Source organism: Vidua macroura, chromosome 10 (assembly GCF_024509145.1).
Source record: "Vidua macroura isolate BioBank_ID:100142 chromosome 10, ASM2450914v1, whole genome shotgun sequence".
NCBI lineage: Eukaryota > Metazoa > Chordata > Aves > Passeriformes > Viduidae > Vidua > Vidua macroura.
Window position 1 is genome coordinate 15,254,757 of NC_071580.1, and position 25,942 is coordinate 15,280,698.

At 36.4% G+C, this 25,942-nt stretch overlaps 1 protein-coding gene and 1 long non-coding RNA gene across 2 annotated transcripts; both read right to left on the reverse strand.

Moving 5' to 3' along the window:
- Positions 1 to 326: 326 nt before the first annotated feature.
- On the reverse strand, positions 327 to 8,841 carry FBXO36 (F-box protein 36). Its single transcript, XM_053986533.1, has 3 exons — positions 8,740 to 8,841; positions 5,151 to 5,306; positions 327 to 1,045 (listed from the first exon to the last, which is right to left on the reverse strand). The coding sequence occupies exons 1-3, from the start codon at positions 8,839 to 8,841 to the stop codon at positions 872 to 874; spliced, it is 432 nt and encodes a 143-aa protein (XP_053842508.1). The 3' UTR covers positions 327 to 871.
- A 6,129-nt stretch (positions 8,842 to 14,970) lies between these two features.
- Positions 14,971 to 25,901, reverse strand: LOC128812240 (uncharacterized). The gene is made up of 5 exons (XR_008438660.1): positions 25,708 to 25,901; positions 23,983 to 24,031; positions 19,111 to 19,182; positions 16,819 to 16,866; positions 14,971 to 15,580 (listed from the first exon to the last, which is right to left on the reverse strand). It is a non-coding gene; the product is annotated as an uncharacterized LOC128812240 (long non-coding RNA).
- Between the last annotated feature and the right edge of the window lie 41 nt (positions 25,902 to 25,942).

Below are 25,942 nucleotides of genomic sequence, written 5' to 3' on the forward strand. Positions count from 1 at the left end.
TGCAATAGATCTTTCTTTAGAGGTTCTTACAGGGCCATATGTTGGGAATAAACTTACATTACCCAAAAATATACTTTCTGTTCATTTATTAAGTTAGTATAGTATTTTATCCACATAATAAAATCTGTATTTGTCATCATCCTAAAAAGAAATAATCACAAAGAGGAAAGAAGATATATGGAAGCACTTCTTACACCTAAAGATCAACAATCACTGAATGTTTCCAGCATATTGATATATAGTTCTAGAACAAAAAAATCCCTATATTTCCAGCATATTGATATATAGTTCTAGAACAAAAAAATCAGTGAATATTTATGTATTAAAGTACTGTTTTATAAACAACCAGAATTATACAAGAACCCTGTATTCATAGTTTTTAATCAACTTCTAAAATTCAAATTTAGTGCTTGGCATGTTAAAAAATTTTAAACTCTTTACACTCTTCAAATATGAAACTATTATATCCAAACACTAAAATCACTGGTTTAATACTTGGGTCCTAAATCTAGTAAATTGTAAATGATGTATTAATCAGCCTCTATAAATGACAATGCCACAGTGTCTGCTATAAGCCATGGTGTACCTGTAGCATAGATACAAACCAGAGAAATCAGAAGAAAGAAATACAAAGTAGCCACAACCTGTTCTATTGCAGTAACTGCAATGATGCTATTAAAACACAATTTCAGGATACCCATCCTAGTAAACATTGTAATATTTACATGTTGCTCCCGGTGAGACATATTTTGGTTTTCCTCTCAATCCTTAAAAAGTCTGTTTTCCATAATAAAGAAGAAAAATCCACGTGTCTGACCCAATAAACAGCTATGCCTTATAACAATTGCTTCAATGGAACATGAACCTTTATTCAGTTAGTTTCTTGTTCTGAGCACGGTGCTTCTACCTCCTTTGGAGCTGTGGCAGACATTTGTGTGTGTGAAGGTTCCCAGCCCACATCCTGTGGGGGCTCTTCCATTTCAGGTGTGGCTGTGTCACACAAGCTCTCCACAAGAGCTTCCCAGAGCACATTACTGTCACATAGCTACTTGTAAGAGAAAGCAGAGGCTTAAAGTCATCATTTGGCTTACTCACTGCTGATTATTCTACTCCATAAAATGTGTTTAGACAGCACAGAGGCCTTGAATGAAGGTCACTTGCAGTGCAAGCTGCCCACGCATTTTGAAAGATGCAGTGATAGGTAACACTCACAGGAGAGCAGAAGTTTTGCCCAGGGTTTCCAGTGCAAGATATCACATGTTTTTCTGTGAAAAATCTGACAAGCTATTTCTGGTATAATATCCAAGGCCTTTCTGCCACTGTAGGAAAAAGGAAAAAAAAAAAAAAAATCAGCTGTAATGCCGCATACTTTCCTGGTGTGTAATTCCTACAGCTGCTCTGAAATCAACCAAGCTGTGTAAGCTGATGCCAAAAAACCTGTCAGGATGTAGAAATCACAGCAGAAATACAAATCTTTTCAAGGTAAGTAAAAGAGGCCTTGGGGTTTGGACAGAAATGCAATTTTTGAAAACTTTCAGATGTACTGTAAGGATTAAGCCTGTTTCTCAGGAGATGATTCCTGCTTTCAGAATGACTCCATAAACAGAATCAGGTGGAAATAATATAAGGAAGAAAAAAAAAAAAAGACGTAAATTGTTAGGTGACAGAACCATCACAAAAAAAATTTAGGAAGATACCCTGTGTCATATATTATCTACTCATTGTAAATTATACAAGAGCACAGAAACATTAATTTTTCCCACAAATGTTCCACTTTTCTACACGTGCAGTTGCAGGAGCCTAAGTGCAGCTGTACTCAATGACTCCAGTGCAAGTGGTAGCAGAAACAGAAAAGCAAAAATCCTGGTGTAACTTGTGTTACACACTTCAGATATAACTGGAACTGCTTGACTCACTGCCTGCAGCAAAGCTGTATCAGAGTACGTGTGGTCCTGGTTGTTCTTATGCAGGCATACACAACATCCTAGCACATTCTAGCAGAGCAAAAGCAGAGATTATCAAGGAAAAAATGTGTATAAATGCTGAAATGAAAATGTATGAGCCTTTTAAAAGTTATCTTTACATTTCTGCTTATTCTCTGCTCTCGCCAATCTGCTTTGCCCATGAAATAAGGACACCATGAAGTTAAAAACAATATAGGCTGGTTTTTACTATTGCATATTTTTATTTCCAAACACAGTGCTCCATAAAAAAATACAGGAAGAAAAGTAAAACTGATTATCCTGGCCATTCCCGTGGCTCTGGATTATCCCAGCCATTCCCGGGCTCTGGATTATCCCAGCCATTCCCGGGCTCTGTTACCCCAGCCATTCCCGGGCTCTGGGTTACCCCAGCCATTCCCTGGATCTGGGTTGTCCCAGCCATTCCCGGGCTCTGGGTTACCCCAGCCATTCCCTGGATCTGGGTTGTCCCAGCCATTCCCGCGCTCTGGGTTGTCCCAGCCATTCCCAGTTGGGAATTGTCCCAGCCATTCCCGGCTCTGGGTTGTCCCAGCCATTCCCGGGCTCTGGGTTGTCCCAGCCATTCCCGGCTCTGGGTTGTCCCAGCCATTCCCGGGCTCTGGGTTACCCCAGCCATTCCCAGTTGGGAATTGTCCCAGCCATTCCCGGGCTCTGGGTTACCCCAGCCATTCCCAGTTGGGAATTGTCCCAGCCATTCCCGGCTCTGGGTTGTCCCAGCCATTCCCGTGGCTGTCCCCAGGCGCGGTGGCAGCGGTCCTGCCCCGGAGCGCCCTCTGGCGGCCGAACCGCCCCGCAGCGCCCGGAACTTGAGGAAGGGCTGGTCCGAAACATCGGACACGGATCCGCGCGGGACTGGCGCGGGACAGCGCACAGAACAGCAGCGTGGGGAAAACACGCACGGTGCTCACACGGTGGTGTCCGCGTTAGGACTTCTGCTACAGGACGTAAGAATAGCACCTAGTGAACTGTCTAAAATCCTCTGAAATGCACACTGAAAGCGTCTGGATCTCCTGGAGAGCAGGATTTATGCTCAGAACTCCAGTCAGAGAAATGCCACGCTTGGGGTAACAATACAGAGAGCTACAAGGATGCACTGCATGGAATGGACACACAGAGCTCCCACACTCCACTTTCCAGTCCTGAGTGGAGAGACTGCTCCATTTCCTCTGTTCAGAAATCTAAATATGCCACTCCCACAGAGAGCAGCATTCCAGCGAATGCATAAATTGGTCTGGAAATAAAAACTCATATTATGTGGGCAAATTTTAAATTCCCTAAATATACTCCTGAATTGAGAGAAAGGGAGCATGGCTTTACGTGTTCTGATAAATTACTGCATTATGCCAAAATAATATTTTTATTATTATGCAACTTAATTCTTTCTAGGATTTCTTTAAATTCCAGAATATCCAAGGCTTTGTGTTAAACTAATGAAAAGTTTGCTGCTTTCCATAATACCTTATCCTACTCCACTCACACTCTTCAAATGACAGATGAATTACAAATATACTGACAAATTATTTCCTGGTCTGTCTTCAATCCATTCTCTTCCTCTCCTTTAGTTATTTTTACTCCCTTATTCTCCATTCAGTTGTTCCCCAGTCACAATACCAATTTATTTATCTTCAAAGTGAAATACAGCCCAGAACTTTAGCAAGCTTATCTACTCCCATCTGCCTTCATCTCTAAATTAATGACACGCTCTATTTTCCTGTCTCTCAATTTCCCCCTGTGCTTTCTTTGCCCTGGCCCCTTTTTCTTGTGCTCACTTACACTCACTCTCACTAAAGCATCTGTAATGCTTTGGTAGCCACACAACAGGAACAGCAGCACAGCCACGTCCTCTGGAACTGCCAGTCTGACACAGAACTTTTCTTGAAATCTTGTCCCACATAGCCTCAAAATAATACAAATCCTGTGAGCAATCTCATTCTGATTGGGATGTACTCTGCACCAGACATGTCCCACTCTCCATACTGCAAGTTTAATCTGCCTCTCTGAAGTCTTTCAGAGCATATCTAGTTGTCACAGCAGAATCAAGAGAACTAAACCTGTTTTTAAATTCCTCATAAGGTCTCACTGTCGCTTATGTTCACATTAATTGCTCCACCCAGAAACTGATAGGCTTCATTTTAAGCCTCTACAGCACCCTTGGGGATAAGAATAAAGCTATTTTTCTCTTTAAAACATTTCTCTTCCTATTTTCCATAAGCTAAAATATTTTTCTCTCCTACCTGAATTATTGCAGCAGCCTTTTGTCAGGCTCTGACAGGGATAGAAAATACAATTTTGAGGATTTCAGACCCAGAAAAATAAGCTTCCTACATGATAGCTCTGAATTTCTTAGTTTTCCTTCCCAATTTCCTGACCCTGCACAGACCAGGAATCTGGAACAGTTGACCTCCCAAAGGCTTTTCCAATACATCTTCTCTCTTTTGCACCAACAGATTGCCCCCACGTTATCCTGCAGCTTCCAGGCTATCTTTCCAATCCCTTACCCCTCATTCGGCACCCTCAGCTCCAGTTGTCCAATAATGGCAACTTCTGTTATTCACTCTTTAAATTCAACATGTACATACTATTTCCCATAATTTCCTGAGGGCTGGGAAGAGCTTCCTAGCAAGAAAGCAAAAGTCACCTCTTTCTCCTCCTGTATTTCTAACTGTTCCTTGCTGCAAAGTCTAAAAAAATATTGAAAAAAAGCTCTTTTCTTGTGCTCATGTCTTTTGTCAAAGACATAAAATGTAAGGAATTTTTGTTTGGTGATGACTTCAGTATAAGGGGATCCCAGTTTGTGGGTGAAGTTCCTAGACACTAAATAATACAAATCATAACACAGAGGAAAGGTTTCACATTTCCAATACTTAATCCTGGAAGCAGTGTGCAACACCCAGCCAAGGGTTGCAATGGAATTACCTGGATCACTGTGTTTATTATAAAACAAAAACTTGCAGGATAAACACAGCCTTTCTAAGATCTGTTTTTTACTGCAGCCATTCAGTTTGATTCATTTACTGTCTCAAAAAAAAAAATGACAATCCTTATTTACTTGTTGTCTTAAGTAAAGCAGACAGATTGATGATTATGTTAAACTATGAATCAAAGACAGCGGGCTGCTCAGCAAAGATAACAATTTCAATTTTAATTTTTTGGGTTTTAAATTTTTACTGTTTCAAATCTGTGTGAAACTTGAGAAAGTCTGGCAATATCTTCAAGCTCCAGAAAGGAAATGATGTACAGGAGCAATGGGACAGGAAGCTGTTTCAGGAAGTCATAGTTACCTTGGCACAGATTGAGGACGTTCCAGAACTCTGGCACCAAACACTACAGCAATCTGAACTGGGAAAAAAAATGAAACCAAATACAAGAGACAACAGATTTGTAAAAGCCTGAAATTTCTTCCAGTAATCTCAAATTATGCCAGTACATCTTTAAAGAAAAAAAAAAAAAACAAAACCAAAAACAATCCAACAAAAAGTAATCTTTTTTTCCCTATGTTTTCCTAGAGAAAATATTATTTAACATGAATATTCAGATTCATTTTTGGATCCATTTTTCCACATACATATAGATTTTTATGTAAAGACTGTGCTATTTACTTAGAGGGAGGTTGTAAAACAACTGAAAAAAGTACTTCAGTCATATCCTTTGGGGAAAATAATGATGGCTCTGACATCACAAGTCCCTGTAGCTCTGCTTCTTATCTTATATAGGTACAGTTAAACCAACATGAAATTGTAGGCAGTTTCCTTCTACAGGGATGTGGCATTTTTTGACTCATTCCTTTGTGATCCAGTACCACACCAAATTGTCCTCATGTAAGCCTCCTACCTAGTAAGCAACTGCCCATCCCACAGTCCGCCAATTATTTCTGCTTCTGTGTCCAACTTGGAACCTGGCCTTTTGAGTTTACCACTGTTTTCTTCAGATCACTTATCTATTTTATCAAATTTCTGTAATAAAATTACTGGTTCACTACAAAATAGAATCCTGAATTCAATTTGCTACACTATTAATGAATAATCAATGGTACATTTTCAAGCTCCATGTTGTTTTCTAACAAAATGAATGCAGGCATCCAGATTTGTACAGGATTGTTTTTTTCCTTGTTTTTCATGGAAGTTGAAATTATACTGACTACAGGCCTACTCTGATGCAGCAGTTCTCCTTCCAAAGTATTTTTTAAAATTAATTACAAAACTCAATATTATGTGAATACATTTGAAAGAGCTTTGAAAATGACATAATTTTACTGTTAAGTTTTTTTTCTTCTTCTCCCTGCCCCAAATATTCCTGAGGTAACCATATCGGAGGAAGCTATCACCTTATCTTCCTTCATGTCTTTGGGTAGGTGGCCCAGTGTTCTGCAGCTCTCTTTTCCATGCTGTATCACACTGCAGAATCAGTTTGCTGTCAGTTCTCCTTTGCTTTTTTGTGTTCCAAGCATCTCAGTTCTATATAGTTGGTAATTTCCCTCAAATTTCTTATGCAAGTACAAAATGATCTCCACAGTCAACTAAAAATGGTCGGGCTGATCTAATTCAAGCCGATACGAAAGAATGCTTCAAATCTTCGCATCCTGGGAATGATGAAGATAAATATTTTCACTGCACATCTTTTTAATGTTGAATGATCAAGCAGGCTACCACACAAATATTTGACTTTTTCTTTATTAGAAATTATTTATTTCTAGAAATAATAGTGTGATCTGGTTTGGCTATTCTAAAATATATTTAGTATTTAATTTTTTTTATTAATGTATGTGAAGTTAACAATGAACTAACTGTGAAAATCAATTTAATTTTATATTTTCTATGACATTTTCATTCTGAAAGTGCTGGAGAATATTTGATGACTTGTACTAATTGTCCACTCATCCAGAAATATAAGTAGACCTCTCTTCTTTTGCTCGACACTACCATCAATTAATTTTCCATCATTGCAAAACCAAATACAAAACCTTACTCTATCCTCTTGGCTTCATGAAATTATGAAGAGAAATGTAATGGTACATTATTTCACTGCCCAAAAAGAACAGAAAACATCTTAAAACAAACATGGATGTTTATAGCTGTATGGTAGTTCCTATAAATTTAGTAAAATGGTAATGTTAATAGTTCGGGCATCTTATAAAAAAAAAAGTTCTCTAAAATTCCAATCACATGAAAAGAGATAAAATCACAGGAATTAAAATCAGGAGATAATGACAGGAAATACCAAAACATAACAGGAAAACATTTTAGTGGCAGGAGTGTACCAAATATTTAGCAGCAAACCATGGATCTGGTGAGAAGTGTTTATTTGAACTCTCAAATAAATCAGTATGGATAGCTATAATATTATCCCAGAATATATTCTTCCAGTCTATATATATATATATATGTGTATATATATATATCTGTGAAGAATTAATAGAAAAATAATAGTGTGTGAATACTTAGGAGCAGCAAAGCTCTTAACAGGAGGTGAGGAGGTGTAAAAACATCTGATTGTGTGGAACAGCAAGAACTATGGACAGAAATAATATCAGTATGACAATACAACTCACAAACATAGCAATTTATACTTATAATACTTCTATTTATGTTAGCATTTTTCTGAAAAGAAAACACCCTTATTTTATATTACAAGTTCAATAAAAAATAGAGGAGAACCCCCCAATTTTAGAGATACTTTCAGAAGGAGAAAGAAATTACTACATCTTAGAAAAGAATGGCAACTGTGGCTTTCAATACTTCCTACAGGAAAAGAAACCTCTGAACCGCCAATAAGATTTTCCAGGAAAAGGCAGGCAGCTCTTATTTATAACCTACCGAATTATTTGTAACCTACTAAAACCACAGAATAACAGCAGAAAACTGCTTGCTAACAATAATTTAATTATCTAAATCATTGCACCTACATAATGTAAAACAGATGTTTCATTGTGACATCAAATTAATATCAAATGCTGCAGGAAAACCTTACACTACAAGCAATGAGTAAAAACCAAAAAGCTAGGATCCTTCTCACCAGCATATATTCACATCTCAAATCTACTTTTATAAGGTAAATAAAAAAAAGAGGTCAACAAAAAGAGTATAGAAGACTACTTCTTTGAAAGGTCAAATTTATAAAAAATTATGAACAATTTTGCCATGAATTAAAATGTGGTACAACTTTTTTGCTTCAACAAATGGAGCAATTAGGAACATCTGCAAAACCCCAGCATATGTAAAGACTGTCTGAGCCTGAGCCAAGTTCAACAGGCAGTCCATTTTCTGTTGGTTCAGGACTATTCATTCCCCTCCTAGTCAAAACAAGCAGTAATAACTGGAATTAAAGATTGGTTTTGTCATGGACTGTGAGTGCTGATTGAAACTTTTTCCATGGCTTGTGTATACATATCCAGCCCCTTGAGCTCAGAATGTGCAGCCTTTCCATCCCTGGTACACTAACAGGGCTTGCTTGCAGCCCTACCCAACAGCCTAAGGTGGTATTATTATTTCTATCAAGTTCACCTGAAACTGATCCATTGCAAAAGTTGTAACAGGGAGTCAGAAACACAAATGTAACAAACACAAACCTAAACATAGAAGTGCAGGGCACATGAACTCAACAGGGCTAAGAATCTCTCAATTGTGCTGTAGGAAGTGTTAGATTTTAATAAGCAAAGCATAGAGAATGTGTTTGTCTTATCTGAGACTCTGGGTGAAGATACACTCCAATTTATTCTTGAAAAGAGATAAATAGTTGTAGCCTCCCCCCTATCCCCTACCTCTTTCCCAAAATTCATATACTTCTTGGGAAAGCAGATCTCCTCCACCTTGGTGTAAATAATCACAGAATCACCAAGGCTGGATGAGACCTTCAAGATCATGCAGTCCAACCATCAGCCCAGCACTACCATAATCATCCCTAAATCATTCTCCAAGTGTCACTTGGAGACACCTCTTGAACACTTCCAGAGAAAGTGACTCCAGCACCTTCCTGGTGAACTTACTCAAATAAGATGATGATTCAATAAGATGATGATTCAGTAAGGTCATGTCTACTAAAGTTGTTGATGAGAAAAACAAAACTTCATTTCAAAATGACACTTTTCAAATTCATAATAAAACCAGGATAATTATGAAGTCACATCTGTAAACAATTTTTTAATGTCTGTACCAAATCAGAATAGAAAACCAGTTTATTTTTAAAAAAACAAGATCTCACCAACCCAAGGCTGATATTAGGCTGCAAAAGAGACTGCAGGTGCAGTTATGAAGTTCTCCATTTCCAGACTAGGCCATAGCTCACCTCACCTATTCCCAGCAGCTGCTGAATTAAAATGTCTTTGGCTTAGTATTTTCAGAAGACTGTTTTCTCTGTGAACCATGATCAACTGTATCTTGTGACATGACCACCCCCTTAAGTTAATCCATTACTGGGAACCAAAATTATAAGAAGATGCAGAGCAATAACTACCTGAGACACACAGTTCCATGGAACTTTGGGAAAATGCATCATTGTTTCAGATGTTCTCAGTGGCCAGTCTATCTCTGAGGTTAATTTAATGGTGTCCCCACTGCCTTTCTTTTCCTGGCTGTCTGCTCCTGAAGTAATTTTGCACTTGTATAGTCCCAATCACCTGTTGTATTAGCAGCTGATTGTGTCAAATTAGATTTGGAATTCAAATCTTGGTGGCTCACAACATGGCCATAGAAACAAATGTGCTGGCACAGAGCATTATGAGTTATCAGCCATAAGAACGTTGCTTTCTGGCCTATATTTGTTGCTAAAATCTCTGTCATTGTCTTATAATGAAACTATCAGTGTTGCTGGGCTTTATCATATATTTAGGTTTACTGTCACATCTTTTTGTTTTTTTCCATTATTCATACATTAATTTATATTAATTAATTCATAGGAAAAAGTATGTTAGCCAAAGCAATCCCATCTTTCATGAAATTTATTGTAGATCAATATTGCTAGATTATTCCATTATATGCCACCCAACATACGTAATTATTATTATCCTCCTGGGATGCTATCATTTCTCTAGGTCTTAAATGAAATTCATTCTTAAGGGAAATTTTCCACCACCTGAAAATTACCTACAACTCTGAAAGTAAAAAAAAGAAAAAAGGCAGATGAAATTAATATCAAGTACCATGAGAAAAATATATTACCAGATTCAGGGTTGGGGTTGTGTAAATATTACTACATTCCCAAAAGAAAGTTTTCCTAAAAGATCAGACCACAATTACATTACCAGTGGCTTCAAGGGACAATAAATATCCCATAATGCACCTAACAACAAGTGTAAAATGTTTTAACAACCTCTGCATGCAAATTGTTCATAGAAATTAAAACACACTTCATACACAAGATATTTCAACAGGGAAGATTATAAAGATTCTGGTTTTGTTTCTCATTTATTCATTGAATCACAATGTACCAGGCGTTAAATTATGTGGTTAAGTAGAAATACCCATCCAACTGCTCAGGTGTTCAAAAGTGGTGGCTTAGAAGTTAAACGGGGATTTTAACATTTTGTAAAAATTAAAACTAATAGGACAGTTCAAAGCTCAGCACTTAAGACTGTCTGAAAACTCTAGCAAAAAATCTCCAGAAGTACACGTTCAACTCACATTTTCAGAGACAGAAAATGAAAAGAAAATCTGCATTACAAAGCATAAAACTGAGACAAAAAATTAACGTTAATAGTAAACTAGATAGCTATGAAATGATGGAGTATAAGTGGTCCTAACTACCAGTAATTTTCCCAGAGTTGTCTTAAAACATTACATATGTGCTCGAACAGTGTGTTGCCTTTTAATATTGACTTTCTTTTTGTTGCTGTCACAGCTGGGCCTACACGAGAGGAAAGTCATCATCATTCACACAAGCTACTCATAAAGAGCATGCTCCAAGCCACAAGTAAAATTCACTTGCTGTTACAGACAAGGTTATAAAACCCCATCTATTTCAGTGTTACTGATATTAATCTGGTTTATTTCCTTCCATTTAATTGAGAAAAGTCAGGAATTTACACTGTCATTTCTATAGGTGGGTTCCTGCCATGAGTGATAAAACTGACAAATGAGAATATTAGTGAGGTAAACATTTATAAACACATTCACATACATGTGTATATATAAAACCATACTCCATAGATCTTTATTTTTTCTACTGGCATGTCAAAAAGGAAAATAAAAAGCAAGCCTTGAGTTAACTGTCAATACTTCCATATACTGACTGAAAAACAGAGTTACTTTAAAAAATCTTAGTTCTGACAACAATGGTATGCATCTCTCAGCATCAAATTTAACTTTAGATCTCTCCAGTATTTCACTGCTACAATGTAGGTTTTAAAGTTGAATTAATTAAGTATTTGTAGCTCCCAATGAGTTGTATTCAGTTTAATCACTAATTTTCATATTAAAGCTTAGATTCCAGATGATCTGCTAAGGCAGACCTACACCAATTATGTCCGTATTTTTCAAGTTTTTCTTTTATCCTGTTGATTATACAGCAGCAGTAAATGAGTTTGAATGCATGCTTAACATCTTTATCTGAATGTCAAATATAGCCAGGTAAAAATTATCATTTTGATGGTTATTGTGGCTAATATATCACTATATGGGGTAATCATAATGACTAAATCATATATTTGATTGCATATCATATATTTGATTGCATACATATAAAATAGCTTTGATTAACACTCAGATATCTGCAGTACTCTACAAAACAACCTTATTGTGTGAACAAAAGGAAAAAGTCTTACTCAGTTACATAAGTTCATTTCATTTTACAATACACAGTCTCTAGTCCTTTGCAGTGAAACAGTTGCATCTTTGAAGGCAAAAAAGCCCATATTCATCCAAACTGCATTCTAGAATTACATATATGGAAATAAATAATACCATTGAAACCTTTGATACAGTGGAATTAACATTTCTGTGATGCACATGCACAATACAGACTACCATGTTAAAATAGCACCATTTCATACCCGAGTGGTAATGAGGATTCAATGCAAAAGGGATTATAAAGCCCATTTCATAGATGATGTTACTACCTGGGAAAGCTTTAGAACTCGAATGTTTGCAGCCCAGCACAGGGATAATAGGACAGTGAATGCTCTACTATACTTCCTAAAGCTCTTTTTATCGCTAGCAGTGTAGGGAGAAGCAACAAACAAGGCTACTTCCATTCTTATTTGTGGAAAACATGAGGTGAGAATAAGGTCAAAACAAAACTGATACACCAGGAGAGAAAGAAAAGACATCTCTAACATGTTCCTCATCTTGCATATCCTTCAACATGGTCCACAAGAATACAGTATATATGAGAAAAACCCCATTGTTAAAGAAGAAAAGAAACATGGTTAATAGGCTTTCTCCTGGCCTTTTCCTGTTACTGTTGGAAGTGATATTTCTTTAAAAAACAAACAAACAAACAAACCAACAAACCCATTTCTCAGCATGAAAATGCCAAGTGTAACTGAAAAACAAAATAGCTACCCAGAACCACTTACCAAAACTGAGTAATAACTGTTGCTTTTAAACTTTTGAACTTGCATACCTAACAATGTTCTACAGATTAAATCTATAAGTCTATACAGAAAATTAACTATGCACAATTTTATAAGTCTGATTCTTTAAAAAGCAGAGCTGTGTTGCACCAGAGATTACAATGTGTTGGGACCTGTAATAAAATACATTAATTGATACTTTTCAATCTGGGATATACAGTGCAACAAAACAAAGTGTATACAGATAGAAAATACTCAAAATCTGCACTGCTGTAAGCAAGACAAACTCTTCACAGTAAATATTCTATATAGTTTTTGTTTATTATTTTGTGTATATGAGTGAATTTATCTGTAATGTAAGTTTAAATATATGTGAGTGCCCAAGGACATATTTATTCCAAACACTAGAGTGGGCATATGTGTGTTTAGACTCTTGAAAAAGGTTTTTATCTGTACAGAATCTAACAAACTTTAAAATGGAATATAAGCCAATACTCTGTAAATTAAATACACTTGTCCATTACAGCAGATGTTTTAATATGGGTATAAAAATGTACTTTCTTGCAGTATTGTTGTACAATTCCAAGTTATTGATTTATAAATTCCAAGGCATTTTTATAGGAATTTAAAAAAAACTACAGAAATACATACTTCCATAACAATGCCTCCTCTTAACCGCTGTAGCAGGAACACACTGTCATAAAACTCTGCCAAAATGGAAAGATCAGGCCAACACACAGAGGCACAGGAAAAGTAAAATATTCAAGTAATGGGGATCACTGGGATTTTTTGAAACATTATTCTTTGATTTACAGTAGAACAAACTTTCAATAGCACCCCTCCATTAAAAAACTGCTTTATGTACAAATACCCAGGACAAATTGCAGTTACCTTGGTAATTTGTTAGCATGTGGTTATTTCAAATAAAAATATTGCATAGATTTTATAATACTATACTATTTGCATAGATTAAAAGATGAAGAATGGAAAGTGTTATGAGTGCATCCTGGTTACCATGGATGCATTCCATTCTCAGTGTTATTTGGAGGTGCAAGTGGTAAAGGAATTCACTACCACACTGCTTATTCCATAGGCATTTTCTTCATTAAAAAAGAGAGAAGAGGAAAGAATGAGCAAATCCAAATCTAAACAGCAGCAACCAAACAAGGTTTCAAGTAAAAAGTCATTGCATTTTTTTAACAAAGAAAACAACTAATATTTAAGTGAAAGTTAGCAAAAAATAAACTATTTAGGGAGTATCTATTGTCACAATTAATCTGAACTGTAGATTACCAGAAGCACAGAACTCTTTACATTGTATGAGAAAATAATATTTGAAATTGGTCGTATGGTGAGCCACCTTTTAAGGATGTAGGTCTCACTCTTCCTTTAATCTCATTCGGAAGCTACAGAAGTAAAGACAAGTCTCACATGTCACACTCATACTGTATAATAAGAAACCTCTGGGGGAAGCTGAGACAGCGTGAATTGTGAAACCCTGTACAAAGGCAAATATGAGAAACTTTCTCCTTCCCCAGTACACATTATTAGGATTTCAAACTTCTTCAGATTCAGCTTTTTGCTTTGCTTAAAACTAGTAACTCAAAATACAGTTTCTCTGATTACAGGCTATATGGAAGTTAACTTTTCCCTTAAATTATTCTCCTTTAAATAGTTGAACATTCATTGGAGAAGGAAGGTGACTACAGAATCTAGAAAATAACGTTGTTGAGATTCAGGAGATCTAGATTCAAACATTTGCCTTTGTCCCAGGTGAATGGCCTAAATCCCCAGTCTTTGTTTTTAGCCTTGGATTTGTTACTACACTCCAAGTTCTCATTCCACTGTACAGTGAAGGAGCCATTGTGTCTTCTACAGAGAAAATGTCACATTCTCAGTTAGTCTTAAATCCCTTCACCCAGATAATTTTATCACATATTTTATTAGTTCTCCATCGTATTTTTTTAAAAAAAAACACCTGTGCTTTTGGTTGGGTTTTGTAGATTGAAGACCATAAAATCTTGATTTCAAAATTAGAGCATTCAAATGCTTCCGTCACTCATCTTATAATTTTATCTTCTTTTCTCTTGCACAATATTGTTGCATTTTTACTACAATTTCAAATGAATCTATTGGTTTTAAAACAATTGACTTCCATGTATTTTGTTTAAGAAGTTGCCCATTTCACCCTCATTTAAATCTTTACAAAATAAAAGTGGAATAAATATCAGCATTACTGAAATATCTTTAAGGAGATAGGTATAAATTAGATATTTCTAAAATATTTACTTATGAAAAGGCACCTCTCACCATAATTTTTTTAGTCCTACTCTAATATAGTTGCATCTAATTGAGAAGCTGATACCATAGTAGAGGGTTTTTTTTTTACTTTATAGTGAAGTTTTTCACACAGTTGCATTTACATCCACACTGCAGCTTTGACTGCATAAGAAATAAAAGAAATTTTGAGTTGGACAACAGAAATCTTTAGGTTTAGACAAAGCTATGGTCATTCTCCAAGTGAATGAAGCTGAGGCTTCTAGGTCACTTTAAAAAATGCAAAACAGGTACCTTAAAATTTTACTCAATTTTCACCAAGAAGAGGCAACCATGTCTAAACTATGAAAGCAGCTAGCACTGTCAATGGACAGGTATTTGCAAAATAACTAAAATGAAATGCTTCATAACTTTACAAAGAGCTGGAGTGAGGCCATCCTTAGGCATGGACACTGACCCAGCTCAAGCCAATGCTATTTTGATCCCTGTGGGATAAGCTCCTGTGGAATGATAACACACACAGGCAATTGTTTCATGCAAGGCTACAATGGCATATTGTGATTAACTTAAAAGCAAGAATGCAGATCGTGTGGAACTGAAGAATCTGTTAAGTCTCCTTTTTTCCTTCCTGCCTCCAAAACCAGTTAGGCTCTTGGTAATGAAAATATATGACTGGCCAAAGCAGATTATTTTGAGGGTTCTGATTTGGTTAATATGCAACAATGTGAACATTTATCAAATGCAGCCTGGAAGAAGGGACTATACTAGTTTCAGGACTGTGCTGCTATGTAGCTCAAAATTACTGGCAGGCTTTGACCTGAAAAAGAAAGTAAAATGGACTATCAGAGGTTGCAGTTAATGAAGTCCTAATTTATTTAGGGTTCTCAGAAGTCTTTGAAGGACAACTTTTTAGGAGTAAACACAGAAAATGAAACACATCTGGGTGCAATAGTGCGAGAGTCCACAAACTGAAATTAAACTAAAGTGATGCACTTGTGCCATTCCACATTTCAACAATATGAACAATATGAAATCAGACAGGCACTAGCTGCTGCCTGTTACGTCTGTGATGCTTGCTGTTCTTTTGGGAATTAATTGAATTTCTTCTCAAATTTAAGGTAGGGCTTACAAGGTACCTGCTTCATTTAACTACTGATATAAAACCTCAACATTTACATTTGTGATAATATAAGAAATTATTATATACATTACTATTTTTTCTACACTGATAGGATTACATCTTTACAAGATAAAAGTTTCTTTCTGATGTGCACTCACAAGAAGAACAAGTAGGTTTATTTGGCATTTACTAGACATAGTCCATTTCTCAGTCTAAGGTATGTCCACTTCATGGATGCCACAGAGTCTAAAGTGTAAAAGCTAATACCCAGCTGTGCTAAAGTAACTGTTCTACAAGAAATACCCATACACATCATTGAGTTGAAATTCTGGATAACAGTGTGTACTTGAAAGTTTGTACAGACTCTTCTCAGGACCACATTAGTCATCATGAAAACCCACATACTTCCCTTTCCTATGTCTGCTTTGGTTTTGGAGAAAAAGAAGTTTTAATAGCAAGGAAAGCTAAAACAAGCTTTAGTTTGCTTTAGTTAGCAAACAAAAATATAACAGTGACTTAGCAGAGTTCAGAGATAATGACACATGGAGAAAATATAACTTCCTGGTGGCAAGGCAAACTCTTTTGTGTGGTGCTTTTAACAAAAATTTCAAGTGCATTAAGAGAAGAGAAATGTCTCAATTCCAAAATTTCACATGTAGCAACTATGAAGTTGATAATTTTTCCCTCACTTCACTCATACTTGGAAACATCAACCCACTTAAACCAAGGGATTAGCTTTGCGTGTGTGTATGCATGACTACCGAAGGCTCCCACTTAGAGCATCTGAAAAACGTTTTTTTTTAAATACAGGAGGAAGATATAATAAAAAGCTTGGAAATAATAATTGTCTTTTCCTTTGGGGAATGCAGTACTTATATTTGAGCACAAAATTTGTCATCTTGCCATGGACTCTTCCCTTTCTCTCAGTTTCATACCTGGTTTATTCCTATTTTAGTATCTTTCTTCCTCGGTTTTCCCAGAGCCTGTGGGTGGGAGAGAAAATAAATAAAGAGTGAAGAAAGTAAGAAAAAGAAAAGTAGGTAAAGCTGTTTATCACAGCTGCTTACAGCATAGGTGCTTTGGAAGCTAAGGTCCACCTTTGTACGGACTTGTGCACACAGATCAGAGAAACAATACAAGAGCGAGAAACAATGCAGAAGGGAAGAGATGTGCTGAAGGGAAAGCAAAACTATCAGAGGGAATAAAATATTACTCTAGAGGATCAGAGTCTTCACTTATGAGCATGATTCTTGCCATTTATTAATGTGATTAAACAGGCAGACCTAGATCAGACCGCCACAAAGAGATTATTCCACTACTTAACAGAACAAGGCATGCAAGCTAAGTGCAATACATAACATTCCTTTCTAGATGGATAAGACACTGACAGGTTTAATTTAAAACCATTTCCTTTAGTTTTGTCCTCCTTAATTCAGTTTCAAGGTCTCCCTCTTAAAATTTCAGATCAAGTCAATGCTTTGAATTATTATTTTTTGTGTGTGTGTTTGAGTTTGTTTCCTCTTTATTAGAGTAAAAAACCTCCAATCAACATAACAGAGCAGTCAGACTTTTGCTATCTGTATAAAATGTCCTGAAGTACAGCAGTGTTACAGTGCAAAGGAATTTTTAGGGAATCTGCACCTCTTTTAGCAGAGTCTGTACATATAACTGGCAATCCTTTTTATTACAGATGAAGTCTTAGTTAAATCATCCCACTGCTCCCTTCTTGGATACTTCTTATCTTCCTGATTTGCATATATCTGCCACCAGTTTAATCTAATATCTGCTGAAAACTGTTTTCCTGTATTCGTACGTGGGCAACTCACTTGCAGCACCGACATCTCCTACTCTAAATTTTTAGGAACATTATTGCACTGGTCCCTAAAATCTCAACACATTTTTTAAGAACAGACTAACACTATCAGTGTGTTTTTCAAAGTTCCCTTGCTGTCTATTTACAGCTTTAATTCCACCTCAAATCAGAAGACAGGAACACTAAAGAAATCTATCACATGGCGCAGGCATTCTCATATACTTGGCTCCTACGCACATCTCCAGTTTTTAGAAAAAGCTGTGTTAACAAGTGTGCCCTCTCTCTCCATCAGTTATCAGCCCAGTACTACAGGTAGCATGTGCTACCTGCTGGTTGATTTTTTTTCCTGTTTCTTCAAACACTAGGATTTTTCTAGTCCAATTTTAATTACTCATTTTATATGAAACTTAACACTGATTACCTTTAGGCTTCAGTCTCATTATAAACTGCATAGGAGGAAAGAACTGTACAACTCAAATGTAGCACCAACTTAGCAAAAGCTGAAATATCGTTATCATTTGTCATGATAATTTGATATGCACATGCATTAAAACATACATTGCATTTTCTGTCACAAGTATCTGCTTGCTTTTTTGATGCTTTCCAGCCACACAGCTTCTCTTGCTTGCAATCCCCATCTGCTGTCATTCCTTTCACTCTATTGTTCACTATCATCCTATTATGTTATTTAGAACTCTGGCTTCAGACACTCTCCTAGACTTCTCCTTCTACAGTATTATTTTGAGTTTTTCAACAAAAAATTTCTATCATTTTATTGTGCACTAGTGTTCATTCTTCTAGTTCCCACCCTTCTCCAGGTTATTTGTGTAATTCAGGCTTCAGCCAACAAATGACATTTACACTGGTCGTACCCAATGCACAATTTTAATCCAATTTTGTGAAGTCCATCCAAAAGCTGCAGGCACTTTTACTTTGGTTTTATTTAGGCTTATTTCAGTTTAACACAAACTGATTTAGTTTATACCAAATCAAAATCAAGCAAATCTTTAGAATAAAAATCCACAGAGCAGTTTAGACCAGCAACTTTGTTTAAAAATTATTTCTAGGTTCCACTGGTGCATCTTTAGATAAGACCTTTCATAGCCTATCTCACATTGAGATAAAAATTCTGAACCTTTTCTAGCTTTGCCTTCTACACTTCTTGCCTTCTTCTTTCCCTTGAACACTTTGCTGAGTGCATTTAATTATATTTGATAAATGAAAAAAGTATAAATATATGGTATGCCTCATCAAGTAAACATATCTGACAGTTCATCATGAATGCTACTGTGTATATGGAAAATGAAATAATGTAAACAGCTGTTGGTTAATAAAGCGACAAAAAAAGCAGTAATTGTTTTTCTAACTTGAAGCAGGAAAAAGGAAAACAAAACAGGCAAGAACACAAACTTACCTTGGGTAACATGAAAGCAGAATTACTCCTGAGGTATCCCAAGACAGAAGAAGATTGATAAGGATTTCCTACCTAAGTAAGGCAAGTAATAAATATAACTAAATCTTTCTTTGTATCTAAAGGACAAGCACTAGCAATAAGGAACATGCGAACATAACTTGGTTACATCAAGAAATGTTTACATTATTAAGCAGAAAGTAGTTGTGATTGCATACCTTGAGAAACTATTACACCTTCATGAACTGAAAATCATCCTTGTGAGGCAGGACTAGATCAAGTACAATAATTTTAAAGAAAGCCACAAATATTAAAACCATGCATAATATTTAAAATTGGAGCTTAAACATTGCAATTCTGTGAGATCCTGCTGTCAGTATATTAAAGACTAGTTATAAGTAGACAAAACCCAGCTGAGACAAAAGTAAAAAATATATCTCTAGGCTACCAGTGATACAGTAAAACCAGATTAATAGCAAATTAACTAAGATTACTTTATCATCTTTAACATACCTCAGTTGAAACTGATACGAGAATATTCCAATGTATCTTCAAATAACAGCTCAACCACTACTGAAAAAGGATTTTATAAGCCCACACAACAGCACTGCATTATCATAGGCTCACTAAGAACTCAACTTCACAAGTAATAATCATTCCATATAAGATATATATCTCATTTCAAATCAATAAATGAATGTTTCACAGGGTTAAGCATTTGGTTATGTTTGTAAGGAAAAAAATCCAAAACAACAACCCTCCAAAAAAGAGAACTGAGCCTTCTGGGAAGGTAAAAACCTACCACTTACATTGCTGTATGTAATGCCTTCTGTAGAGAAATCTTGCTTCACTAATAATGAAAGCCCTGAAATTCCAGCATTGCCAGTGCAACACATCACAAATTGCATTTCAGTTGTTAAAAGCCCAAATTTTCCTATGTCAGTTCTTGAGCTGTATTACATTTTCAATATTGCAGCATGACCAAAGAATTCCCAAATCTTCCCCAAAACCATATGGATAAGATCTAGCAACTGTACACACCCAGAGGTGGCACATCATAGAAGAAGTGAGAGATACCATCAGGCATCCAAACCATAACGTGTCATAACACTGCTAAACTAACTTATTTTAGCTTTGGACTGACACCTGACAACAATATTCATGTTTTTCCAGTGCAGCATTATTTCCACAGAGAAACTGTCTCCATTTTCTCCAAGCAGCTCTACAGTTTACTTTGATGTCTGATTTAGAGACAGCAGAAAAAGCAAAGGCGATTTCTCTATGTATGTTAGGCTTAATGAACATTCTCCTGATAATAACTGCTTAATGCTGTGTGTTAGCATTACCATGAAAATGTTCGATTCTTTTGGAAATACACCTTTTCAGCAGAGAATAGCAGAGAATTTCCTGAGGTGGGACAACATGGCTGCTGTCTCCTGGTCTCAACAAACTATTATTGAAATATTTCTACTTTATGACAACAAGAAGTCCCTATTTTATGCAGTTGAAGTCTTCCATACAAATAGCTCATAATAAAAATATATTTTTTTTAACTCCCTCTTGAGAAATTTCTGTGCTCTTTTTGTTTGCTTAGAACACAAATCTCTGTTTGAAAAGTCAAAGAAGAGACTTGGATAGAATCCAGCTAGGTAGTAACTGATATGGCATCCCTCGGGTTTCAAATGCAAATCAAATAGTAGAATGTTGAAAAAGGTTCATCTCCCACAGATATTTACTTAAAATAAGACTTATCTTTCCAAAAATTGTTTTGTGTAACATGAAATTAATTTCAGCTGAATTACTATTAGAACATCTGTTAATTTCCCCCCCATCCATCTGTCTTAAGCACTTCGAATGGCATCTGCTGTCAATCAAACAGGTTACATATCAAATGTCATCATAAAGACTTGAAAACAAGCCCAAGATATAACAGTTAACTGTATAATATCTTTTTTCCAAATGGAGGAGCTATCCTTGGAGGTTTAATAAATAATGAAGGTTCTCACAACTGAAAATCAGCCAGTCCACCACTAAAAAAAAATTTATTAATGTCTCCTAAAATGGAAATGTTATTGAAAATTATAAGTTGTTGGGGTGTTTTGTTTTGTTTAATTTTTGTTTGGGTTATGTTGGTGGTGGTGATTTTTTGATTGTTTGGGTTTTTGTAGTATAGGACTTAAAAAGATCAGTTAGAGAATTGGGTTGTTTATTGGAAAAGGATTTTTTTAAAAAAAGTTATTAAATATTTAAGTGCTATAGGTTCAGAATTTTTGCTTACAACTAAAAAAGCCAGAAAAAAACTTGTATTTTTATAATTATAGGATTTTTAAAGCAAATACTATAGTACTCAGTATCCAAAATAATGTGCTGTGCTGAGAATGTATTGATTTAATCAGAAAGTGATTGAAGACATAGAGGCGAACACTAAACAATAGGAGCAATGAGGGGTAAAGAACAAGAACATTCATGAGAACTGTTTGCCCAGTTACTCACACTGTTTGTTCATCTACATGTCCTGTGTATATCTTTGAGAGAACCCAGTTGCTGATCTCTGGCCAAACATACAATTCTGCAGTTGCATATTTGACAGAGTCCTGGCTGTTACACGAGCAGATCATGTGTGGAATATTGCACAGAACCACGGCAGCCTTATGAATGTACCAAGCCAGGCTTTTGTGGGTAAGTAGCTGAACGTTTTACTAACGTGACAAAATCTTCTGATTAGTGTAGCATTCATTAAATGGTGACAGATGCTAGTATTAATTACATGTTGAGCGGATCATTTTCCCATTACATTTCTTTTGTTACCAGCCTCATCATTCCAGTTATCAGCCTGCCCTATAAGCACATTAAGCACCAGACTTTTTTTTTTTTGAGGGTGGGGGATGTGTGTCTGTATTCCTTGTTTGACCAAAATGAGTGACTGATCTTTCCTACACTACCCCACCATCTGGATTCCTCTCGTGCACTTCTCAAAACCTGTACTTATCATCTGTTAGACAATTTATAAGAAATGTTATTTTGAAAGGTTATTTGGGTGGCTCTCTCAAGCCATCTTACATTTAATGTTGGAAGCCATAGGATTTATCACTTGCCTTGTACAAACAGATAACATCTATTGTTTTTTGTGATAAACCTTGCCAAATTTTAATGGATATATCAAATATTAATTTGGCATTTCAAGATTGAAAAACATGTACAGTAAAAGGTATACATGAAACAAGTTGCCATCCCTCGTGTCAGTCTTGAACAAAAAGATTCTCATTCTATGTAATAGTACATGCACTCAAACAAAACAAAAACTATTCACCATTCCCATGAATACTAGCGGGATTCCTAGAACACATTTTATGGCCAAGAATGATTTTTTATTTATTATGTTTATTCTGACATGTACACCAACTTCTCCTTCATAACAACTCAGAGCAGCCCTGGAGAGGAAAAAAGGAAACAAATAAAAAAAAATTTTGAATAGTACAAATGGCAAAGTCATTAATCTGGAAATAATTTCGGCCATAAACCAAAAGGTTAAAATTGAAAGTTGACAGAGGAGAAAGACATTGGAATAATAACTAATCGAAGGATGATCAAGAGTCATTAATGTGATTTTGGTGTAGAAAGTTAAATACAAACCTAAAATTTAAATCACCCAGGTTTTTTCGAAGACATGGGGAAGTAACAATGCTTTTGCAAATGGTACTTATCAGGCTTATTATTATTAAGAACAAAAGTATTAATGGGAATTAGTGCAATGAGAAAATGAGAGTGACCAAGAAGCAGAGTCTCTGTTTCAGAAGTGGAGACTGATAAAACAAAACAAGCCCTATCCAGAGTGTGTATTCATTAAATATATACAATATATCTCATATATATACACACATATATACAGCATTGTTACCTACACAAAATAAATGTAAATTAATCTGCATAACTGCACTTCTAACCATCAGAGAAATTATGATCTGGAGCAGTTGTTCTGTGTGAAGTAGCAGAAGAAGAAAAGCTTCTTTTTGAAACACATCAAATCCCATTTATGCTATGAAGATCTATTATGTAGCTGGATGAAACAGCAGGCATTGGGACTGCATGACCTGAAGTTGTCTCTTTCAGTCTTATATTTCTGCAGTGGAACTGGCAGATGCCCACACAGGGGAAATATGTGGAATAGTTTCTGTGTATCTGTAAAATTATGATTGCTGACTTAAAATAGCTACTTGAAAAAAATTATTTTCGCTGATGGCTCAGAAGATCTCTTCTTCCACACAGTCCAGCTGGGTGAATTGTATTCTGTGAATGCTCATTTATGCAACTAAGTTTTTTGCCCTAACACATTCTTAAGATCGTCTGTATTTGTACAGGATTTCTGGTTCTGTGACACTTTGACTTTATAGTCAGCTGATACCTGGAAATCCTGGCCATGACCACAGGTCCACAAGCCTTGGAGCTTTAGAAGACATGCCCAGTGAATTGATAACTTCATCCTGGAGGAGCTGAATTTACTGCTCATGTAAAGCCCAAGTAGACTGTTCAAAGAAAGGCAACACTGGACAGAATTATGGGAGCTTTCATACAAATCCACTATGCAGCCACAAACTCTCTTTTTGCTTTAAAGAAAATAACAACAGACAGTTCTGAAACCACTCACTTCCAAGAACAGGGCTATTCAAAGTAGCTGGTTTCAGCATTCATGTAGCCCTGTGCTAGATTGGAGGCTCAGACTGTGAGGCCTTTCAGGCAAAGACTGTTATTTATTAGGAAACTGCAAAATAGCACACTGGGAACATGAGCCAACAACGAGGCCTCCTCCATGCTAACCCAGGATGGCTAAATATATTTTACATGAGACACAACTTGGAACATCAGTGATGCACATACCTTCAACTGCTATTTTTGACACAGGTCTCTTTGCAGGAGATTCCATAGCCTGTAGAAAGGTTAACAAGCATCCAGCAGTTTTACATGTACAGAAGTTAAATCTGGAGACACTACTTATGTGAAGGTGTTTTGAGAGTAAGGAATTAAAATCTGAGTGATTTGGATAGTTTTCCTGGAATCAGATGCATTCACTTCAGAAAATATAGTGATATATTCAAATACATACATTCACTGCACAATACTCAAATGATCTTATTGCCATAAAATCAAAGCTGAATTTTTCAAACAGTCCAAACCAGTTATTTTTTCAATGACACCAGCTTCCTGGTAATGCTTGGTACAATGAGCATTTGCAGAACAATTTGAACTTACTTACACTGACAGTTATGAAGCTTTTTTTGCATGGTTTATGTTAACTGGTTTTGCTTCATTTTCAGGATATATTTGGGCAGCTGAAAACAAACCCAAGAATAGATACCTCAAGTGTGTGACAGGAAACAGATATGAGAACTAAAAACCTGAAGACAGGAATAATGACAAGAATCATCTTATTTTTATTATCCAAGTGCAAAAATGAATAGCAAAGACCCCACAACACTCAGTCACATTCCACAGATAAGCAGAGCACTGGTAGGATTCCTATGGGGTCAGTGGGACAGGACCACTACAAGACTTCAGCTACTCAAAAACATGTATTTCCCAGTTATTTTGCAGCAGTTCTTCTCTGAAAGAACCTATGTTCATTATTTTGCTTTTCTTTATGAAAAAAAACCTGAAAATTTCCTCCTAGTTAAAAAATATATTGTGGGTTTTTTTTGTTTTTTTTTTTTTTTTGTTCTGGTAAGACATTTAAAAAACTTTCTCAGAAAAGTTTGTGAAACTTTACATTTTCTAAATCATTATGTCCAGCTTGAGACAAACATTTGTGGTTTTCTCTCTAACAAATAAAAACTTAAGTAAAAAATGTCTCAAAATGAAACAAAGATTATATTTTATTTGTATTTTTATTTCATAATCTTATAAACTCACAATCAGATTTGTTAAATTTCATTTGTTTATTGTCCAACATTTCTCATTGATGATTCTGTTAGATTACTCTGAAAAATACTAGTATCGCACATTCTGCAGGATATTTTAAAACAAAAGTTCAAAAAACTCTCAAGATATTTATCATTGCTTATTTTCCTGTTTGAAAAAACAGTTATCTACACTGGTGAAAGGCAGGACTTCTAACATCTCCAGGTACAATGTGGAAAATATATACAGCCTTCCTATTCCCAGATGTTAATTTCATGTTCTTGGAATGACATGTTAGATTATTGCTTACCCCTCTGCCTTAAGTCTGATTACCCTGAAAGTGCAGCTAAATTTATCTTTAGAAGGAATACTTAAGGATTTGTCGTTTATTTGCGTTAAATGTCGCACCACATTTATTTGTGAGGCATTTCTGAGAGTAAACTTATGTCTTTTAAAGGCACAAAATCAGGATGTGTATATACTACTTCGCAAGGCTTCTAACGCACATTTCTCTTTCCTCCTTTCCTGTGGCTCCTCACCGAGAGCCCCATCCCGCAGGCTCGGGAAAGCCCAGGTGGAAGGAATCTCCCACTGAGGCTCCCCGTCTAGACACACTTTGGCCCATGCCTGGAAATACGCTTTTTGGTAGCCAGCCCTCACGCAGCCGGGCGTTCCCAGCCCTCAGGAGGCCAGACCAGCGGCACTTACTGGTGGCGCCTCCCGGGTCGCTTCCTGGCAGCGTTAACGGGGCCCCTCGTCCTGCTCCGGCACGGAGGGGCTCCTTCCCCAAGGACAAGCCCTCGCTAAAACCGCTGCCGCCTCAGCCTGCCGCTCTGCCTTCCTTCCTTCCCGGGCGGCGGAGAGAGCGGCGGCCCCGCGCGGCTTCGCCATCGCCATTTTGGGACGCTGGCGGGCGGTCTCCATGGCAACCAGGAAGGGGCGG

Excerpts from the sequence above, each read along its gene's own strand:
- FBXO36 (XM_053986533.1), bottom strand. The coding sequence starts at position 8,841 with ATGATCTTGAAGGTCTCATCCAGCCTTGGTGATTCTGTGATTATTTAC. Across the intron at positions 5,307-8,739 it reads ATATGAATTTTGGGAAAGAG|TGTTTGGTGCCAGAGTTCTG; the intron begins GTAGGGGATAGG and ends AGATTGCTGTAG. Across the intron at positions 1,046-5,150 it reads TTTCACACAGATTTGAAACA|CTATGTGACAGTAATGTGCT; the intron begins GTAAAAATTTAA and ends TCTTACAAGTAG.